Source organism: Anser cygnoides, chromosome 10, assembly GCF_040182565.1.
Source record: "Anser cygnoides isolate HZ-2024a breed goose chromosome 10, Taihu_goose_T2T_genome, whole genome shotgun sequence".
Lineage (NCBI taxonomy): Eukaryota > Metazoa > Chordata > Aves > Anseriformes > Anatidae > Anser > Anser cygnoides.
This window is the reverse complement of record NC_089882.1, coordinates 18,516,055-18,529,710: the sequence shown is the minus strand read 5'-3', so window position 1 is coordinate 18,529,710 and position 13,656 is coordinate 18,516,055. Positions and strand designations below refer to the sequence as shown.

General features: G+C 68.6%; 3 protein-coding genes across 8 annotated transcripts in view; 1 reads left to right on the top strand and 2 right to left on the bottom strand.

The window, feature by feature from the left end:
• The window catches only part of DAG1 (dystroglycan 1), a 43,662-nt gene extending 38,943 nt beyond the window's left edge, over window positions 1–4,719 (bottom strand). Inside the window, exon 1 of the mRNA XM_067003466.1 lies at window positions 4,592–4,719. The gene's annotated coding sequence lies outside the window, so the exon portion shown is untranslated. The remainder of the gene's footprint in view (window positions 1–4,591) is intronic.
• A 580-nt stretch (window positions 4,720–5,299) lies between these two features.
• On the top strand, window positions 5,300–9,277 carry MST1 (macrophage stimulating 1). 3 transcript variants are annotated; one of them, XM_067003168.1, is made up of 18 exons: window positions 5,300–5,401; window positions 5,522–5,663; window positions 5,753–5,865; window positions 5,956–6,070; window positions 6,243–6,379; window positions 6,456–6,576; window positions 6,659–6,777; window positions 6,866–7,028; window positions 7,106–7,236; window positions 7,317–7,419; window positions 7,500–7,636; window positions 7,726–7,761; window positions 7,835–7,946; window positions 8,028–8,105; window positions 8,170–8,316; window positions 8,397–8,503; window positions 8,808–8,947; window positions 9,041–9,277. In XM_067003168.1, exons 1-18 carry the CDS (start codon window positions 5,344–5,346, stop codon window positions 9,200–9,202), a joined length of 2,121 nt encoding a protein of 706 aa, XP_066859269.1. In that variant the 5' UTR covers window positions 5,300–5,343; the 3' UTR covers window positions 9,203–9,277. The 3 variants fall into 3 exon arrangements, with proteins under 3 accessions (XP_066859269.1, XP_066859268.1, XP_066859270.1); XM_067003167.1 differs by having other exon boundaries at window positions 6,863–7,028; XM_067003169.1 differs by lacking the exons at window positions 8,397–8,503; window positions 8,808–8,947 and having other exon boundaries at window positions 6,863–7,028.
• Window positions 8,953–13,649, bottom strand: LOC106048758 (acylamino-acid-releasing enzyme). Of its 4 annotated transcripts, XM_048054406.2 has the most exons (21): window positions 13,264–13,528; window positions 13,073–13,196; window positions 12,916–12,997; window positions 12,760–12,835; window positions 12,505–12,647; window positions 12,289–12,426; window positions 12,120–12,211; window positions 11,982–12,022; window positions 11,790–11,911; window positions 11,607–11,667; window positions 11,405–11,499; window positions 11,271–11,322; window positions 11,102–11,190; window positions 10,850–10,991; window positions 10,636–10,713; window positions 10,483–10,563; window positions 10,314–10,402; window positions 10,038–10,228; window positions 9,852–9,954; window positions 9,673–9,779; window positions 9,326–9,594 (listed from the first exon to the last, which is right to left on the bottom strand). In XM_048054406.2, the coding sequence occupies exons 1-21, from the start codon at window positions 13,424–13,426 to the stop codon at window positions 9,474–9,476; spliced, it is 2,190 nt and encodes a 729-aa protein (XP_047910363.2). In that variant the 5' UTR covers window positions 13,427–13,528; the 3' UTR covers window positions 9,326–9,473. The 4 variants fall into 4 exon arrangements, with proteins under 4 accessions (XP_066859263.1, XP_066859265.1, XP_047910363.2 ...); XM_067003162.1 differs by lacking the exon at window positions 9,673–9,779 and having other exon boundaries at window positions 8,953–9,594; window positions 9,780–9,954; XM_067003165.1 differs by lacking the exon at window positions 9,852–9,954.
• Between the last annotated feature and the right edge of the window lie 7 nt (window positions 13,650–13,656).

Below are 13,656 nucleotides of genomic sequence, written 5' to 3'. Positions count from 1 at the left end.
AGCTAAAAATGACACCACGTTACGTTTCTACACTGTTATTTCAATTTCTGCAATACTTCGAGAAGGTCTGAAGGAACTTCTCCTTCCTGCAGAGGAAACTCTCAGCCGGAGGATAGTTTTACAGCCTAAGTTTATGGGAGGTGCACAGAAGCCATGCTGAAAAGACTCAGCAAATACCTCCCTTTTGATTAAGGAGGTGTCTGAACAGCACCCCGGATTTCTGAATAACTGACCAGCAGGGACGGGGACTGCTTTTCCCTACCAGACCCAGCCCTCCTCCCCTGTAACTGAAAAGCCCAAAGACGCCATTGGTGCAAGGAAATTCTCTGGAGGAGGACGGGAGCTCTGGAAAGGCGTATGTTTCCCCAAGGGTCTGAAGGAGCCCATTTGGGGCTGACCTGGCATTAGGAAAATGGGAAAAACGGTGAAAGGAAGCGAGCCATCCCTCCCAGCAAGGGACCCAGAGCGCAGGTGGCCCCCGTGCCACTGCCCGAAGCTGTGACTGCAGCACGAGGCTGTCACATCACCCGCCGCCATTCAGTGCTCAAGTGGAAAACCGCTGGCTCAGACCATCGCCGAGCCTCACCCAACTCATCCCAAATCAACCCCTAGCCCTTGGGACTGACAGCAAGTGACCAGTGTCTGCTACTGGAAACTCTCATCAGAACTACCCAAGGCTAACTCCCACCCTTAAGGGACACGCGTCGCAGAAGATTAAGCTTCCTCAAGTCTCAATGTACAATCTAGCTCGTAAAAAAAAAAAAAAGGAACGTGCCCGAAAGAACCAGCGTGAATTCATCGCCTATACGTGCTCAACGCCAGCGCGACCTATAGCTGTGCGAGGGTAAGCTGAAACCTCTCCTGTAATCGCTCGGCAGCCGTGGGGAGGCAGGGGAGGAATGCCGCCCGTCAGGTCCTTGCCGAGGAGCATTTGCAAAGCTGAGCGCTGGTGAAGAGGCTTCTCAAACAATTTGCTAGAAAGCTCTGAGGAGCCCGGATACAAAATATTTCTGAAGCTGCCCATATAGCCCTCCATGAACAGCACCCTTCTCAGAAAGCAGGTTAGAAAATACAGACCATAACCTTATTCAGGGTCACCAAGACAGCGAATGCCACAGCTGAGCGCTGCAGCGAGACCACAGCACGAGACAGGAGTTAGGAAGGAGAAATCCTTGCCAGAAACCTTCGTTTCAATACCTACTGACAGGGCAGGTGAGGTTAGGAGCCAATTTTCCTGAAGAAAACCCCAAAGTGAAACTAAACACCGTCCGCCTCCAGGACTAGGACAAGACCTACTGCCGTTCCCAAGCCCGCCAGCACCAGGGCCATGCCTCTCCCTCCTGCTCCTCCAGGCCGGGCCTGCTGTGCTCCTTCCACGCCGCGACTCAGGCTGCTAACTTGCAGAAAGGTAACTGGGAGTGGGGGGAGAAAAAAGAAAAGCTCAGCTCAGCAAAAGGACTGGCAAACAGCTCACTGCCACCATGTGCGCGGGACAAGGACCTCGCCTCTCCAGGAGCAGCGAGCGTGCCGCCAGCCCAGCCCGAGCCACCTGCGGTGAGGCCGGGCTCCGTGGCGAGCCCCCTGCAGCCACAGGTGCACGGAGGGAGCCGCAGGGCGGCACGCAGCCGTGGAGGAGCCCCTCGGTGGCAGAGACACCGGGGCATTTCCTAGCGTGCACTGAGCTAGCCTCTGGAAACCCGCGCTGCTGGGCTGCAGCGACCTTGAGCAGGACAGAGCATTGGGGAAAAACAGGGTGCACGATCTCACCTGCGCCCAAAACCTCCGGCAGGAGCCGCCGCCAGGTGAAAAGCTTGAACTCGGGCTGCGGCCCCAGCACGCGGGAAGCCCAGCGGGGCCGCTCAGCACCAGGAGAGGGAGGCCCCCGCTTCCGTGCCACGCCAAGCCCTGGCGCTGCTCCTCCTCCTGACAGCTCCCACGCCGGGCGCAAGGGGCAGAGGGGGGACACCCCCCGGGGCACCCCGCTCACGGGGCCAGCGAGCACCAGCTCCTCGGGACGGCGCTGCGCCAGCAGGCCAGCCTGCACGCTCGGGAGAGAGGCAGTGACAAAGAAGGCAGTAACGCCAAATATATACAACGCCATCCCCGCTGGCAAGCTGAACTTCAATCCAGCAAAGCTGAACTATGGACAGTTTTAAGCCAGCTGGTAAATGCAGGAAGATACGCAGATAGAAACATGCGCTAGAAGAGGAAACGCACCTATCTAAATTACTCCAGCAGGTTAATGTGTTATCTTCCCTTCCAGCAGCACCTCAGTAGTTTGGCCAAACTTACTTGATCTCGCAGAACTAGACCTAAAAGCACCGGTTCTTTGGGTTGATCTTTTATTTTTTCACAGCTTAAACATGGTCGCAGTCCTCAGCGAATCGGGTTTAAGGTACACAGCTCTCCAGACGGCACAAACATCCTAAGAACAAACACTTTCAGCATACCAAGACCTCAGATATGCTAGGTCAATCCAACTGTGTTTATCTGTATTTTGCCCAAATCGCTGCTGAAGTACTCTGAGCTCAAGGAGCAGCAGCCTCCCTCCCCACCGATCCAGCAAGAGACCAGAAGTAATCGGCAGACAGCCTACGAGCACCACAAAGAATGCCAGAGACATTTATTTACACAACCGCTGCTTGCCCAAGGAGAACTTTGAGTTTGCATTTTCCTCGTTCAAATTAACCATTACCGGAATTAATTCCTCCGTATTATTCCTCAGCTCACAGGAGGGAAGGCACAAGCCACCCAAAATCACCCCTGCAATGAAACTTGCAGTCACTGCCGAAAGGAGCCGGCCACAGCTCCTCCCGGGCTGGCACAGCACAGCGGCCCCCCTCCAGGACAACCCCACCTTATTTCTCCCCGGAGCACGGAAAAGGCAGCGAGGCAACACTCCTGCCGGGGGACCTGGGGGTCAGCGCAAAGCACCGAAGCCCCTCTCCTCACAGCTGCGACCGTCAGCTTCCCCGTGCACGCGGAGCAGGGCGCAGCGCTCCCCCCGACATCCTCCCTCGCTGCCAGGGCCTAACTCTGAAGGCTGGAGACACGCGAGGATTCCTCTAAAGCAGCCGCCCGTGGAAGATAAGTTACGGCCAGGTTTGAGCCAACTCCAGCCGCGCATTTCACAGCGCAAGCGCTTGGGGGTCTCGCTGTACCTGCCAAGGGTCCAGCTCCGTCTCCTGTGGCAGCCGAGCCCAGCACACCGGGCAGTAAGAGACAGGAGAGGGGAGCGGATTAGCAGCGCTGCTCCGCCTGCTGCAAACAGTGCTCGACCTAGCAGCAAGCTTCAGGCACGTCTAAAAGCAGAGAAGTGCTCGTGGTTAACAAATTCCGTACGGAGCCTACGGGAACACAGCAAGACACCGAACACGCTGACTGGTACCAGCCCAGCGGCTTCTTCCAATTCTCCAGGCCTAAAATTATGCAGGATTTACTTAGCGTAAAGAAAGGGGCGCTGCTAAGCTAGCACGCACCCTGCACACCAGCACCTCGTTGTTCAAGAATTCGTGCCAGGTCCCGAAGAAAGATGCAGGAATTCCTGCAGCACGAGGACAGCCAGCGCGACCTGGGAGCGGCGACGCTTTGCTGACCGCCTCTGAGCGACCAGCGGCGTTCCCAGCGCTTCGGCTCGCTCTCGAGCTTCTCCCGTTGGCATACTACCCTATATTTAGGACAGAAGAGCACAATGACAGGCGCTGGGAAGAACGAATTAAGGGGCTTAGGACGCCTGGAATAGCAGCAGAGACGCAGAAACCTGCACTGAGTTAGAAACTCCTGGAGCGAGGCCTCCAGGGGCAGAACGGGGTCTGGGAGCCGAAGCCGTTACGGGACGGCACGCCGCGGGAGGCTGGACAAGGAGCCCGGGACGAGCGGCACTCCCACGGCGGCGGGAGGAAGCCCCTGCCGGGAGGGGCCGGGAGAAGAGACGTGACCGCTCTTTTTACCCACAAGGAGGATTTTTAGCCTCGGTTCAGACGGGCGGGGGACGTCGGAGCCATCTCCTCAAGCCCGGGGCCCCAGGACCGAGCCCCCCACGCCCCCCGCCTCCCGGTCCCAGCCCGGGGGGGGCCGCGGCCCCCGGCAGGTCTCGCTGTCCCGGGGCTGAGCCGGGCCCCGCCGCCTGTTGCTCGGGGGGCGGCCGGGAGCCGCGCGGGGAGGCCGCCCGGGGGTCGGGTCCCCCTCGGAGGCGGGGGCTCCGCCGCGGCCGCCCCGGTGCCGGCGGCGGCCCAAGGTCAGCCCCGCAGCCCCGCCGAGCCCCCCGCGGGGCTCCGAGCCCGGGCCAGGCCGCTCCCCGCACAGCCGGGGCCGCTGGGCGCCCGCTACCGGGAAACCCCCGGCCCGGCCCGGCCCTGCCGCCCACGGTGCGGGGGGGGGGGGCGCGCCCAGGCCCAGGCCGAGGCCTTGGCGGGGCCGTTCCGCCGCCCGCTCCCCGAGGCGCCGGGGCCCTGCCGCCGCTGCCGGGCCGGGCCCGCCCGGTAGGCCAAGGGCAGTGCGGCGCGGCAGGTGCCGCCGGGCGGCGGCGAGGCGAGGCGAGGCCCCGCCGCGCCGTTCTCCCCCCCCCCCGCGTGCCCCCTCCGCCGCTCACCGTGCGCGGCCGGGCCCCGAGGCCGCTCCCGGAGGCCGCTCCCCGCCGCCAGCGGCCCCGACGCACCGAGCGGGCGGCGCGGCGCGAGCGCGACCCCGCGCGGGCACGTACCTGGGGGCGGGGCCCGGCGGCGCCTGGCAACCGGCGGCACGAGCGCGCCGCGGCCAATCGGCGCCCGCCGCCCGCGCCCGCCGCGCCCCCTCCCGGCCCCGCCCCACCTGGCCGCGCGCGCGGCACCGCCCCCCCCTCCCCGCGCCCTGCGCCCGGCCCGCCCCCGCCCGCCAGGCCGCGCCCCCACCCACCGGGCCGTGCCCACCCACCAGGCCACGCCCCCACCATCAGGCCACGCCCCCACAATCAGGCCACGCCCCCCCACCACCAGGCCACGCCCCCACCATCAGGCCACGCCCCCACCATCGGGCCACGCCCCCACCATCAGACCACGCCCCCACCATCAGGCCACGCCCCCACCATTGGGCCACGCCCCCACCATCAGGCCACGCCCCCACCATCAGGCCACGCCCCCACCATCAGGCCACGCCCCACACAGACAAGCACCACCTCCACCCAGCAGGCCCCGCCCCCACCCAATAGACCCCGCCCCCTCCAGAAGGCCCCGCCCCCACCCAACAGGCTCCACCCCCACCCAACAGGCCCCGCCCCCACGCAGCAGGCCACGCCCCCACCCAACAGCCCCGCCCCCGCTAGGCCCCGCCCCCGCCCGGCAGGCCCCGCCCCCGCCCGCCAGCGCCATGCCGGCGGTGCCGCGGGTGCTGCTGGCCCTGGCCGTGGCCGCGGCGCTGGGCGCAGGTAGGGCCCGGGCCGGGGGCCGCGGGGCCGCCGGGGGCTGGGCGGCGCTGGGCAGCCCGGGCGGGGCCCCCCGGGCCGGCCCCGCGCCCCCCGCTGCCCAGCTCCCGCCGCGCTCCCCAGGCCCCCGCTCGCCCCTCAACGACTTCCAGCGCCTGCGAGCCACCGAGCTGCTGCCCGTGCCCCCCGAGGCGCCGCCGCCGCCGCCCGAGCCGGGCCCGGCCGAGCAGTGCGCCCAGCGCTGCGCCACCAGCCTGGCCTGCCGGTGAGCCGCGGCGCGGGGCGAGCGCGGCTGCGGCCGCCGGGCGGCCCGGTGCCCCGTGCCCCGTGCCACCCCGCTGTCGCGCCCCGCAGGGCTTTCCACCACGAGCGGCAGAGCCAGCTGTGCCAGCTGCTGCCCTGGACGCAGCACTCGCCCCGCGTCCGCCTGCAGAAGAACATCCACTACGACCTGTACCAGAAGAAAGGTGGGCTGGCGCCGAGGCTGCACGCCGGGCACCCGCCGCGGGGCTCCCCGGTGCCCGCACGGCTCTGACGCGGTGCCCGGCTCTGCCCAGACTACCTGCGGGAGTGCATCGTGAACCACGGCACCAGCTACCGCGGCACACGGGCCACGACGGAGAAAGGTCTGCGCTGCCAGCACTGGCAGGCCACCACGCCGCACGACCACAGGTGCCACCGTGCCCCCCGCCGCTCCCCCAGCGGCTGCGGGCACCAGCCCTGGGCAGCACGGGGCGATGGGACACGGGACGGGACAGCGTGGGGCCATGGGCTACGGGGTGGGGGCAGCACGGGGGCAGTGGGGACGGCGCTGGGGCAGTGGCGCTGACGGGGGGTGGCACAGGTTCCTGCCGTCCCCACGCAACGGGCTGGAGGAGAACTACTGCCGCAACCCCGACCGGGACAAGCGGGGCCCGTGGTGTTACACTGTCGACCCCAGCGTGCGGCACCAGAGCTGCGGCATCAAGAAGTGCGAGGATGGTGAGCGCCGTGCCCCGGGGACACCCCGTGCCGCTTGTCCCCGCCACCGCTGAGGCCACCCCCCCGCTGTTGGCAGCTATCTGCATGACCTGCAACGGGGAGGATTACCGGGGCTTCGTGGACCACACCGAGTCAGGGACCGAGTGCCAGCGCTGGGACCTGCAGCACCCGCACAAGCATCCCTTCCACCCCGACAAGTACCGGCCCGGGGGCGCGCAGCCACGGTGGTGACAATGAACGCTTGTCACCCTCAACCACTGCTCCCCATCTCTTGCCCAGGTACCCCGAGAAGGGTCTGGATGACAACTACTGCCGAAACCCTGACGGCTCCGAGCAGCCCTGGTGCTACACCGTTGACCCCGCGCGGGAGCGCGAGTATTGCCGCATCCGCGTCTGCAGTAAGTCCCCACTGGTGTCACCTGCAGGGCTGGGGCCGGCTGTCCTCGGTGCCACCCTCACCCCGCTGTTCTCTGGCCACACAAGCAGAGAAGCGTCCGCGGCCCCTCAACGTCACCACCAGCTGCTTCAGGGGGAAGGGCGAAGGCTACCGGGGCCGGGTGAACGTCACCGTGTCGGGCATCCCGTGCCAGCGCTGGGACGCCCAGGCACCCCACCGGCACCACTTTGTGCCCGAGAAGTACCCATGCAAGTAGGTCTGGTGGGGCAGGATGGGGTGGCCGTGGACAGCACCCGCGGGCACGGGCACGCACGTGGCTGCTCTGCCAGGGACCTGCAGGAGAACTTCTGCCGCAACCCCGATGGCTCGGAGGCGCCGTGGTGCTTCACCACCCGCCCCAGCGTCCGCGTTGCCTTCTGCTTCCACATCCGCCGCTGCGACGACGAGCTGGGTGCTCAGGGTGAGCCCCGCTCCCCTGGGCCTGTGGGTGCCCCCGTCAGAGCGCCCGCCTGTGACAGAGTGCTCCCTGCCTGCCCCCAGAGTGCTACCACGGCCACGGCGAGATGTACCACGGCCGCGTCAGCAAGACGCGCAAGGGCATCACGTGCCAGCGCTGGGACGCCCAGACACCCCACGTGCCGCAGTGAGTGTGTGCAGGAGCCTCCCGGGGGCTGGTGCACAGGGACGGGGATGGGGACAGCGATGGCGACTCCCTCCCGGCAGGATCTCTCCCGCCACCCACCCCGAGGCCCACCTGGAGGAGAACTACTGCCGCAACCCTGACAACGACAGCCACGGCCCCTGGTGCTACACCATGGACCCCCGCATGCCCTTTGACTACTGCGCCATCAAGCCCTGCTGTGAGCCCTGGCCCCGCTGAGCCCCGGCTGCCCCGTGGCGTGCTTGTGGCCACCCCGCTGCAGCCACCCCCTTGCTTTTCTCTCCACAGCTGGCAACGCGGTGCCGTCCATCCTGGAGAGCATGGGTAGGGACAGGGGGATGCTGGGTGCCACGCGGCGGGCGCGGACGCCGCCGGCTGATGCCTTCTGTGCGCACAGAGGCGGTGACGTTCGAGCAGTGCGGCCGGCGGGACGAGAGGCTGCAGCTCAAGGGCCGCATCGTGGGCGGGCAGCCCGGCAACTCGCCGTGGACCGTCAGCATCCGCAACCGGTGAGCGGACACCCCGCGTGCCAGCACCGCTGCGCCGCCAGCCGGGCGCCCACCCTAGCTGCCCTCCCTCGGTGTCTGCAGGGCCGGCGTGCACTTCTGCGGCGGGTCCCTGGTGAAGGAGCAGTGGGTGATCAGCATCCGCCAGTGCTTCTCCTCCTGGTGAGCTTGGGGACAGCATGCAAGGCACCGGGCACCACTGTGCCCTGATGTCCCCATCCTGCAGCGACGCGGACCTGTCGGGCTACGAGGTGCACCTGGGGCTGCTGTTCAAGGACCCCGGCCCTGCAGACCCCGACCTGCAGGCCATCCCCATCGTGCACATCTTCTGCGGTCCCTCTGAGTCCCACCTGGTGCTGCTGAAGCTGGCGAGGTGAGCAGCCGAGCCCGGTGTCCTGCGCCCTGGCGCTGTCGGGGCTGGCACCACGTCCCCCCCCGTCCATCCCTCCGCAGGCCGGCCGTGCTGAACAAGCGCGTGGCCCTGATCTGCCTGCCGCCCGAGCGCTACGTCGTGCCTGCGGGCACCACCTGCGAGATCGCCGGCTGGGGGGAAACCAGAGGTACCCGATGTGGGCAGCCCCAGCCACGGCATCCCCCTGCAGCGGTGCCCCCTGCCCGCGGCATCCCCTGCCCGTGCCGTTCCCACGCAGTGGCACCTTCACGCCCACAGCATCCCCGTGGTTGTCGTGTCCCCCTGCTTGCAACATCCCTTGCCCATAGCATCCTCTGCTGCCCACGGCATCCTCTGCCCACAGCAACCCCCCTCCTGCAGCATCCCCCTGCCCATCCCATGGCAGCCCCCTCTCATGCCCTCCCCCTTCCGTGCCATCCCCCGCCGCCGCCCCGGGGGCTGGCTCCCTGCAGGCACGGCAGACAGCCGCGTGCTGAACGTGGCCCAGCTGCCGGTGCTGGCCCACGGCGAGTGCCAGGCGGCGCTGCGTGGGCGCCTGACGGAGAGCGAGCTGTGCACCGCCCCGCTGCGCACCGGCGTGGGCGCCTGCGAGGTGAGTTTGGCCAGGGGCTGTGGGGCCAGGTGGGCTCGGGGCCACCCCCCCCCCCCCCGGTATGGGGGTCACAGCGCTCTTTTGGCCCTGCAGGGAGATTACGGAGGGCCCCTGGCCTGCCTGACCGCCGACTGCTGGGTGCTGGAGGGGGTGATCACCCCGTCCCGTGTCTGCGCCCGCACCGACCAGCCCGCCCTCTTCATCCGTGTCTCGCTCTACGTCAACTGGATCCACAAGGTCATGAAGATGGTCTGAGCCGGGCTGCGGGCGGCTGGAGGGGTGGCACCCCCCTGCCTGCCCCCCCGATCCCAATAAAGGGAGTGGAGCCAGCCTCTGTCTGTGTTGCAGCGTGGCCAAGATGCACAAGACAGCACTGCACGAGGTGGCACACGTTTATTTAGCGGCAAGCCCACATCCCCATTTCCATCCTGTGCCATCACTTGCTCCATTCTCCTCTGGTCCCGGTGCCATCCCCAGGACCCCCAGTCACGCCAAGGCCAGCACGGCCACGGGGCCACTGCAGGTGCTAGGGGCTGTGCCGGGGCTGTCTCAGGTGTTGGAGGAACCAGCGGGCACAGTTCCCAAAAACATCGGCCTCCGTCTCTGTGCCTGCCAGCGCGTGGCCGCCCTCCGGGTACCACAGCAGCCTGGGGGGGGGCAGGGGATGCTCAGCCGGCGCCCCAGGGCTCCCTGCCTGCTCCCCCCAACCCCTGCGCCCCGCTCACCGTGCCGGCACCCCACTGGCCCGCAGCACCCGGTACAGCTCCAGCGCCTGCGTGGGGCTGACCCGCCGGTCCCGGGCACCCACGCACAGCAGCACCGGCGTCCGTACCTGCGGCACAAGCAGTGGTGGGTGCTCAGTCCCCATCCCTGGACCCCCCGCATCCCTCCCCCTGTGCTGTACCCGGTGCACCTGGGCGATGGGCGAGCGCTGCAGCATGGTGGCTACGTCCTCGGCACAGGGCACCCGCTCGAAGGAGTAGGGCAGCCCCAGGGACACGTAGCGCCTGCAGGAGGGAGGCGGGGGGGGGGTGACGTGGTGCCCACGGCACGGAGCGACGCAGCGCGGCGTGGGGCGGGTGACTCTCACCAGTCGGGGATGTCGGAGGTGCCCAGCAGGGCGGGCAGGTTGGAGACGGGGTTGCGAAGGGCGCACGCCTGGTAGCGTTTGGGCTCACGGGCGAGGAGGTGGAGGGCGATGAAGGCTCCGTGGGAGCCGGCGAGCAGGGCCAGGCAGCGTGAGTCGAGGGGCTCGCTGCGCAGTGCCTGCTCCACTGCCAGCTGCAGGCGTGGGGCACCCCACTGTCAGCACCCCACACCGCCAGCACCCCGCACCCTCAGCACCCTGTCCCAGTGCGCCCCCCACCTGTGTGTCCGCCACATCCTGCTCACCCACGCGGGACAGCAGTGAGTCGATGCTGGCCTGCCCGAAGCCCAGGGAGCCGCGGTAGTTCACTGGGGAGATAGGGTTTGCGGGGTGCCACATCCCCAGCGTGGCACGGGGGACACCCAGAGCCGGGGTCCCCAGCACTTACCCAGGAGCACAGCGAACCCCAGCCGGCACAGTGCCGCCATGCTCGGGCGCCAGCGGGCATCGAAGACGGCATGAGGGCCACCTGGGGACAACGGGGACATCACTTGGGGTGCCACCAGCAGCGCAGGGATGTCCCCGTTGCCCCCTCACTCACCGTGGGGGCACACAACGAGGGGGTGCGGTGCCATGCTGCCCGCTGGGCTCAGCAGCAGCGCCTCGAAGGGCTGGATGCCTGCACCGAGGAAGGGGCCCTGCTCAGCCCCCACTGCCCGGGTACCTAGTGCCCCCAGACCCTTCCCGCCCCCCTCCACCCAAGGGCCCCCAGCACCCAGTAGCAGCCGGGTGCCTGGGGGCCCCTGGGCGCTCACCATGCGGAGCAGGGCTCTGCCCACCGCAGGGCGGCCGGACCATCAGGGTTTTCCAGGTGATGCCGGGCACTGTCGGGGCATCCTCCACTGTCACCCAGCGCAGGGACAGCTCCTGACCCAACGGTGGCAGCTCTGCCACGACCTGGGGACGGGCGCTGAGTGGCACCGGGGCACCCCCTTCCCTCGGCAAGGTGTCGTCGGCCCCTGGCATGGCCCCAGTGCGGCGCGGTGCCGTGCCACGGTGCTGCTCACCAGGCGGGGTGGGCGATGTGGGGCTGAGCAGGTGGCCACGAGCAGGTCCCACTGGATGGTGAGCAGCTCCCAGCAGCCTTCGGGTGACCCTGGAGACAACAGCACGCCGATGGGCGCCAGGGCTCATCCCGACTTGCCAACACACCGCGAGCAGCCAGGCGCAGCGTACCGGCAGTGAGGTTGGTGACAGCGGCCGCCTCCGTGTCCACAAGCAGCAGGTCCTGCGAGGGGACAGAGCGCGGGATCCCACATCACCATGGGGGCTGTGTCGCAGCCCTGCTCCGTCCCTGTCCCCCAGCTCACCGTGCGGCTCCGCTGTGGGGTGCCCAGCAGGGCTCGCCGGCTGTCGGCTGCCCAGCACCGCGGCGGCAGCTCTGCGGCATAGATCCCGGTGAAGGCTGCGAGCAGGGCAGGGCACTGCTGGGCTGGGGTGGTGGCCCCCGGCACGGGGGGGGGCATCCGACCCCCCAGCAGCACCCAGCCCCGCTGGCTGCGTGGCTCTCACCGCCCGTGGGCTCCTGCACCACGTCAAGCACCGTCACCGTCTGCCGTGTCTGCCAGGTGAGCTGGGGAGAGCCAAGCCCCGATGGGGAAACTGAGGCACGGGGGATTTGGGGACCGAGAAGGATTTTGGGGACCGCTCCTGTCCAACGGGGAGGGGTGGCCCAGCACGCGCAGTCCCCCTCACCATCCGCAGCTGCAGGCACTGCCGGTGGGGCCCTCCCACGGCCCCCTCCAGGTAAAGCAGGCGCCGGCCGTCGGGGCTCAGCCGGGGCGAGCAGGCGGCACGGGGCTGTGCCGACAGCAGCTCTGCGGGCAGCGGGGTCAGCATCACGGGGACACTGGGGACCGATGGCACCCCGGTGTCCCCAGCGCTCACCACAGCGCCTGCTGGCCACTTCCAAATGGAAAATGCCCGACCTGGGAAGGAGTGACCCAGTCAGCGCCCCGTGGCTATGTCCAGCCCTCTCCGTGCTGGCACGGGGTGGGCATCGCGGCCGCACCAGGGGGGGCTCACCTCCTGTTGGAGCAGGCGCTCAGCCCCAGGCGGAAGGGCTCGTGCCACCAGCCCACAAACACCACGCCGGTGTCGTCCGGGGACCACAGAGCCTGCGTGAGAGCTGGGCTTGTGCCGGAGCCACGGGCCATTCCCACTGACCCCCCAGGGCTCTGCCCCCCATCCTGACCTGGCCGGGGGAGACGTGCTCGGGGACGCCCTCCAGCACCGAGATGTTGCTGCCCTCGATGTCCAGCACGCAGAGCACGGGGATGCTGCAGGTGCTCAGCGCCTCCCCCCAGTCCTCACGGTACACGAACTGCTCACCCTGCTCACGGCGTTCGTGGCACGGTCACTGGCACGCTCACCATGCGCGTGGCACGCTCACGGGAAGCTCGCCACCCACCTCCTCCTCCTCCTCCTCCTCCGCCAGCCTGGCTGCCCCTGGCACAAGCCATGGGCTGGGTTTTGGTGGTCTGGGCTGGCTCCTCTCGGCCACATAGAGCAGCCGCGTCTCCGAGCGAGACCAGGCCAGGCAGGCAAAGGGACCTGGTGCGGGAACAGGGTGCCAAAGCCCAGCATGGCACGGGCACAGCCAGCGGGGCCACCAGCTGTGTCGCCCTTGCCCGCACCCTGGGAGTATTTTGGGAGGGGGCCCTACCCTCTGTGTAGACCCTGCCGTGCTTCCCCAGCGCTGTCAGGTCCACGCCGTGGCTGCGCCCGCAGCCATCCCACACCTGGGCGAGGGGGGGCTCAGCACAGGCACGCCCTGCCCGCAGCACCCACCTCCCCAGCGAGCCCCGGGCACCCGCGTTACCTCCAGCAACTCGTGGCCCTGCAGCGGGCAGCGGGTGAGCACGGCGCGGCGCTGCCCCGACGGCGAGTCCTGGCTGAGAAGCCTGCGGGCGGCAGGGAGGCTGCAGCCACGGGCACGGCCGCGCTGCCCCGTCCCGAAGCCCAGCCGCGAGCCCTACTGGTTGCGGATCTCGGCGCTGAGCACTGCCCGGCTGGCAGCAAGGCCGCCGCCAGCGTGCTGCAGGCTGTAGTGCCGGCTGAAGCGCAGGAGCCGCTGGCGGCGCAGGTCTGGCTGGCTGCACTCTGCGGGACGGGGACGTCAGCGCCCGCCCGTGCCGAGAGCGCCGGGGGCGCGCGAGCCCCAACTCACCGGTGTAGAGGCGGAAGGCCTGGCCCCCCGCCGCCGCACCCAGCGCGGCGCGGGTGATGGCAGGGAAGCGGCTGAGCTCCCGGTAGCAGGAGCCGGGGTGGCTCTGCTGCCCCTCTGCCGGCTCCCCCAGGCTTTCCGTGCCCCACCGTCTCCCCGAGGCCATGGGGCCGCTCCGCCGCCGCGCTGGGCTGCTGGCGTCTGCAGCTCCACAGCGGGGCAGGGTGCCAAGGCATGTGCAGGCCGCCCGGCTGGGGCCAGTGCCAGACCCGCTGCCTTGTGCGCACCCAGGAAGGGCAGCAGGGTGCTGGGAGCTGGCACCGGGACATCTCCACCCTCTGCTGCGTGACCCCGCCGTGGTCACGAGGCACCGGTGGCTGCAGCACCATCACAGAC

Bases quoted from the DNA above. Each gene is read 5' to 3' on its own strand.
- MST1 (XM_067003167.1), top strand. From the start codon at position 5,344: ATGCCGGCGGTGCCGCGGGTGCTGCTGGCCCTGGCCGTGGCCGCGGCG. The intron at 7,762-7,834 runs GTAGGGACAGGG...CTGTGCGCACAG, and splicing joins GTCCATCCTGGAGAGCATGG to AGGCGGTGACGTTCGAGCAG. The intron at 7,947-8,027 runs GTGAGCGGACAC...CGGTGTCTGCAG, and splicing joins ACCGTCAGCATCCGCAACCG to GGCCGGCGTGCACTTCTGCG.
- LOC106048758 (XM_067003164.1), bottom strand. From the start codon at position 13,649: ATGGTGCTGCAGCCACCGGTGCCTCGTGACCACGGCGGGGTCACGCAG. The intron at 12,212-12,288 runs GTCAGGATGGGG...GCTCTCACGCAG, and splicing joins AGCACGTCTCCCCCGGCCAG to GCTCTGTGGTCCCCGGACGA. The intron at 9,595-9,779 runs GTACGGACGCCG...GCCCCCCCCCAG, and splicing joins CACCACTGCTTGTGCCGCAG to GCTGCTGTGGTACCCGGAGG.